The sequence below is a fragment of the Sinohyriopsis cumingii genome, chromosome 4 (assembly GCF_028554795.1).
Source record: "Sinohyriopsis cumingii isolate HCF-2022 chromosome 4, ASM2855479v2, whole genome shotgun sequence".
NCBI classification, from domain to species: Eukaryota; Metazoa; Mollusca; class Bivalvia; order Unionida; family Unionidae; genus Sinohyriopsis; species Sinohyriopsis cumingii.
Genome location: NC_142964.1, coordinates 65,118,896 through 65,124,895, shown reverse-complemented (window position 1 = coordinate 65,124,895; position 6,000 = coordinate 65,118,896). Strand labels below are relative to the sequence as shown.

The 6,000-nt window shown below is 34.2% G+C and overlaps 1 protein-coding gene across 2 annotated transcripts; it reads left to right on the top strand.

Moving 5' to 3' along the window:
• Nucleotides 1-2,250: 2,250 nt before the first annotated feature.
• On the top strand, nt 2,251-5,972 carry LOC149801349 (uncharacterized). Of its 2 annotated transcripts, XM_089955400.1 has the most exons (4): nt 2,251-2,389; nt 4,247-4,394; nt 4,443-4,661; nt 5,801-5,972. In XM_089955400.1, exons 2-4 carry the CDS (start codon nt 4,256-4,258, stop codon nt 5,815-5,817), a joined length of 375 nt encoding a protein of 124 aa, XP_089811526.1. In that variant the 5' UTR covers nt 2,251-2,389; nt 4,247-4,255; the 3' UTR covers nt 5,818-5,972. The 2 variants fall into 2 exon arrangements, with proteins under 2 accessions (XP_089811526.1, XP_089811525.1); XM_089955399.1 differs by having other exon boundaries at nt 2,253-2,389; nt 4,247-4,661.
• The last annotated feature ends 28 nt before the right edge of the window (nt 5,973-6,000 follow it).

Sequence of the window (6,000 nt, the reverse complement as noted above, 5' to 3'; positions counted from 1 at the left end):
CTGCTCTGCATCGTACACTAGCTATCCATTCGATCCAGAATCAAACACAACACTTGTTCTCTGTGCTAAATTTCAATGTCGGACTCTAGTCCAACATACCTATCCGACCTCACCCATGTGTTCACACCATCAAGATACTTAGGCTCCTCTTCTGACAATCGTATACTCATTATTCCCACTATGAAAACAAAGTCATATGGACAGCGTTCTTTTGCATACCAGGGCCCAGCAACGTGGAATGAATTGCCCACTGAACTTAGACACAAAGACACAGTGGTCACATTCAAGAGTGCTCTCAAAACTCACTTATTCGACTGCAAAAATAAACTTAAAGACCTAATAATGTTTCGTACCTTAAATATTCTCAGCATGTTTTTTTAATGTTTTCTAATTTCATGGTGTTTGCTTTTGTAATCATATCATTGTATATTTTTTGTCTTGTAGGTGTTGTGTAATGCTGTAAAGCGCTTAGAGCTTCTAAAGATTAGGCGCTATACAAAGTCCTCATTATTATTATTATTATTTCGCCGGCGTCCATTGTTGTTAACAATAGAAAGTAGTTCCTTTATAAGTGCAATGTGATGTTGCGTCAGAGTTCAATATCGAAAAATAGTGAACTATTCCATCAATGCAAAGTTAACGAAGAACAAAAAGCATATAATAATAATCTTTATTTGTCCAAGATGACTGTTAGCTAACTACTCGTTTACAGGATGGCGCTGCAGTTAACACAAATATACATGTAATTATTACGTGTATAACAGGTTATCTTCTGCGGCATAAAGGAATACAAATATAACAGAAATGAATACAAAGTATACAAGGTTAACATACTAATCTCGTATAGATATATCACAACTACCACGTGTAAATTTTATGCAATCATAAAATCAGGATTGCTCATTAAAATATAATTAAGGGTGTACTTTCATACAAGCTGAATTATTATGGTCTTGGTTAATGTTCAGTACAAACTTAACACATTCATTATTACGGTCTTGGTTAAGGTTCAGTACTCACTTAACACACTAGTTAGTATGGTCTTGGTTAAGGTTCAGTACAAACTTAACACATTAATTATTATGCTCTTGGTTAAGGTTCAGTACACACTTAACACATTAATTATTATGGTTTTGGTTAAGGTTAAGTGCACACTTAACACCTGTGTGTTCATTAGTACTTAACACATTAACTATTATGGTCTTGGCTAAGGTTCAGTACACACTTAACACATTAATTAGCATGGTCTTGGTTAAGGTTCAGTACAAACGTAACACATTAATTATTATGCTCTTGGTTAAGGTTCAGTACACACTTAACACTTTACTTATTATGGTCTTGGTTAAGGTTCAGTACAAAATTCACACACTAATTATTGCGGTCTTGGTTAAGGTTCAGTGCACACTTAGCACATTAATTATTATGGTCTTGGTTAAGGTTCAGTACACACTTAACACTTTAATTGTTATGGTCTTGGTTAATGTTCAGTACAAACTTAACACTTTACTTATTATGGTCTTGGTTAATGTTCAGTACAAACTTAACACTTTACTTATTATGGTCTTGGTTAAGGTTCAGTACAAACTTAACACTTTACTTATTATGGCCTTAGTTAAGGTTCAGTACAAACTTCACACATTAATTGTACTTCTTCTGTTTCTGTTTCTTCTTCTTCTTATTCGTCTTCTTTTTCTAATACTACTACTAGTACTACTACTACTACTTCGTTTCAATGTAGATTTGACTGGTTCGTCTGTTAAGATTTTGCTCGATAATACTAAATGACATGAATAGAAATCAGAAAGGCATGAGGCTGTTTTCAACAGGCGCATAATAAATTATAGGTGTCTCTTCATCGATGAACACTTCTTTGTTTACGAGTTAGTTTATTCCTTTTGAACAGTACAATATTAGCACGTATAATTCAGTTGAACTTTTCCTGACCAAATAAGTTTGAAATTAATTCAAGTGGTCATCAAATGCTCTCTTATTAATTCAACTGTAATTTACATGAGGACTTTAAGGAAAAAGCATTGAACTGATGATGTAAAATACTTTCTCGTTATACGTACCAATCCTACCACGTAATGACATATATGACTTTTACTGGCCTGTTTTTTTAGCTTTTTGATTTTTTTACATGTTGGTTGGAACCAATTGCTGATTTCACGGTCTTTGTATGGGAGACAGATCTGTGTTTTATTGATGGGTGCAGGTGGTCATACATGACATACTTTGAACCACAGGTCTTTTTTTAAAAATAAAGAAATCGGTTTGATTTACGCAATTATAACAAACGCCGAATTTATGGCTCAAAAAGTGGACAAAGCTTTATATAAATAGAGCGTTAGATTGCTGTGAAATCAGAGAGGACCACCGTCTCCAAGAGGTAAGTAATATTTCTCTCTCCGTCTTTCTGTCAGACCTCTCTCTCTCTCTCTCTCTCTCTCTCTCTCTTCGCCTGACATTTAAATGTGTCACTAGTTTAAGGTTTCTTTCGGCTTTCTTACTGCATATTTGGGTTTTTCATTGTCTTTTTCTTGTGTGAGTTATAACTCAACTAGCAGGAAACGTTGGATTTTAAACAAACAAAACAAACTCTAATCATCACGTGTTTATCGAACACAAAACAGATAATGGGAACATGAAGCTTAAACGTAAAATACTATGATATTAAAATACAATTGATAAAATCTATCCACAATGTCCATTTAGATGCATCATTTAGTTTTAAATCTGTGTTATTGTTTATTGGCTCTATTGGAATATTGACATATGTATTGCAATGAAATCGACTAAAAGGTTTTGTAACTTATCTAGGGTCCTGGAAAAAATGTCACAAAATATGTTTGAAAACCAAGAAGATGTAAAATGTTATATGCTGTAATGAGTGTTAATATGATAATCAATCATATATAAGCATATTAGAATGTAAATTTCAGAAACAGTATGGGACTGGACCCGAGTTTTCTAACAAATCAACATTCTTTCGCAAAACATACAAATTTGATAGAATGATGAAATTCATTTGACAAAGATTCGAGGATAACAACGTGAAAATTTAAATATAACAAAAGACACATCACACATCGAAATAACCAAAAAACACTTATGTAGTTAAGAAAATAAACAGTTAATGAGAATGACTGAGAGAGAAAGAGACAGAAAGAGAACGAGAAAGACAGAGGGAAAAAGTGAACTTTAAAGTCACAGAGAAAGAGAACGAGAGAGAATGACAGAGGGAGAAAGGACGATGCTCTGACCTTGTTGTTCATTAAGTTTGTTCGATAGATTATGTACTTAGGATAAAATGTTAAGTACTACTTAAGTCTTGTTTCGTGGATATAGTTCTGATGATTGATGAATATTATAGAACTTGTTTCTTTACTTTTGCTGCTTCACCTATCAATCATAAACCTCGAGGTACACAAGGTGTGTTTTGAAAGATAGAGTGAAATAGCTATAATATTTGGGGATCAAATATGGGGCGATAGAAGAATAGTGCTCAAATCATTACCGTTACCAAATGCGCACATGGGAGACCTGACTCGGTTCTTTTTGTAAATGTGGGTTTTAAGGACTACATGATTTATTCAAATTTTACTTTTTATTAAAAGAGTCGAACGCAGGAAAGAAGAAAAAAAAATATGTTCACAATGATCAAAACATTATACATATATGTATGTATGTTAAGGTGTTATATGTTGATTACATGTTATAGTTCGTCATAGAGGGTGTGTTAAAAAATAATTGAGATAATTTATTTAGGTACCATTACGCAACTTGAATATTCCCTTTATTAAATGACTTTATAAATTTATTTTCATTCAAAGGTGTAACAATTATGACTTACGACATTATTTCGAATTAGACTGTATATGCAGATGTTTCGTCATGCTAGCGAAATCTTCTCAGTCACTTAGCCGAAAGAAACCGAATTTGAAAATTTCTGCGTGTGGATGGATGATGGCACATACTGATAAAAGATTATATTCACCGTCAGTTTTAAAATACATGTAATTGGATTTTACTCTTGAAAGGTCTTTAAATGTTTGAATAAAGAAGAAAAGTAGGAATCTAATTATTACAATTTGTACTGAAACTCAGATATGCGAACACTTTGAAAGTTAAATGCATTATAAACATTTGAAATATATTTAAAATTCTTTCAATGACACATTTTAAATCGAGGCTACATGACGTTTACATTAAGAAAGAATTCAACAAAATATATTCCCTTTTGCAGCCATCCAAAATGAAGATCGTAGTTTTGCTTTTCGCTGTCCTTTTGGCCTCTGCCAATGCCTTCTATAAAAAATATCTAGGCTACGGAGGTGGATACGGCGGAGGTTATGGAGGCGGATACGGTGGAGGTTATGGCGGCGGTTACGGGGGTGGATATGGCGGCGGTTACGGGGTCGGATATGGCGGCGGTTACGGAGGTGGATATGGAGGCGGTTACGGTGGTGGCTACGGTGGAGGCTATGGGGGTGGGTACGGAATAGGATACGGTGGAGGTTATGGTGGCGGATACGGAGGAGGATATGGTGGAGGTTATGGTGGCGGATACGGAGTTGGATATGGAGGAGGTTATGGTGGCGGATATGGAGGTGGATATGGAGGAGGTTATGGCGGTGGAATCGGATATAGCTGGAAATTTCGTAAGTACCTGAAAGATTTGAAGGAAGCTAAAACAATAAGTCATCTTTTTCTGTAAAAGGAAAATATTTATTCTACATCCAAAATACACAGACGATAACACTGTTAATTTCACGTGCAATATAAAAAGCCAATTGCTAGTAAATTACAGATTATAACATCTTTTTTTCACAACTGCAAACACATCGGGAACATTACTGTGTCTGCTTTTATTTCCTTTTTGTCTTTCCGTTGTTCGATACCTACGACCATTTCGAACCGGTTCTTTGGTACAACTGCATCTGTTATATGCATAGAGACATAAAAAGGGAAGAAAAGAGATGCAAATACACACACATACCTCAGTCTAACACACTGATATACCCATATCCACTGAAATGTGTTGGGGCTTTTTAACGTCGTTGAAAATTCACCTGCATGAAGATCATGATCATGGTTTAGATTGCTAGAAAATTACATGAAAAATTATATATAACTGAAAACTCCACAAAGGTTACGTATGTGTGATTTTTAAATGTACTGCTTTTCTTTATCAATAAAGCGAATTGCATTCTTCGACTGGTCCACAGAAATTCCCGATTATTTTATAATATAATTTCCGTCATCTTTCCTAGTACTATTAAGATTGCCCTATTTAAAATAGATACAATTTTAGAAGCTTCATATTTATTTAATAAAAAATATTGTCCATATTTACTTATATGTTGTTATTTTAAAAAGCGTCGGGGTTATTGGAATATTCTCATTCAATCCGTCCGGCCATCAATAAACTCTTTTTAAACCTTTGGGTGGAAATTCATGAAACTTTGTAGTCATGTTGCTCTTCAGATATCCCAACCAATGTGGGATACTTCATCCTTGGTTCCCATCAATAGGGTCCGTGTTAGCGAATCAATAGTTCGATACATGAAAATTTAAATTAAAATTATTTTATTTTTTAAATATTTTCTCACCAAAGTTTATATTTCTCGTCATGGATGTCCAACAGATCATATTTTTAACGAGATTTGCTTCGTTAATGTAAGGTGTTGGGGGTGAGTTCCGATGTTGGTGAGTGGGTGTTGTTGGAATAGACATTAAAAGGGTTTGAATTTATGATGCAGAAGGATTGCAGTAGGTAATGTTTCTGCTTTATTTTCAGCATCGAAGAAGTATTGAAATATCCGTGGAAGTGGATGCTGCAAAGTTGGCAGACACATGGACTCTAAAATAGCACACAGCTAAGATATATTGCAACTACAGGCTGTAATTCATATCCATATAATTTAATGAATTTGTTTTTTATGTATTAAATTCCATCAAACTACCAATAATTCTTTGATTTGATCTTTGTTCTATCCA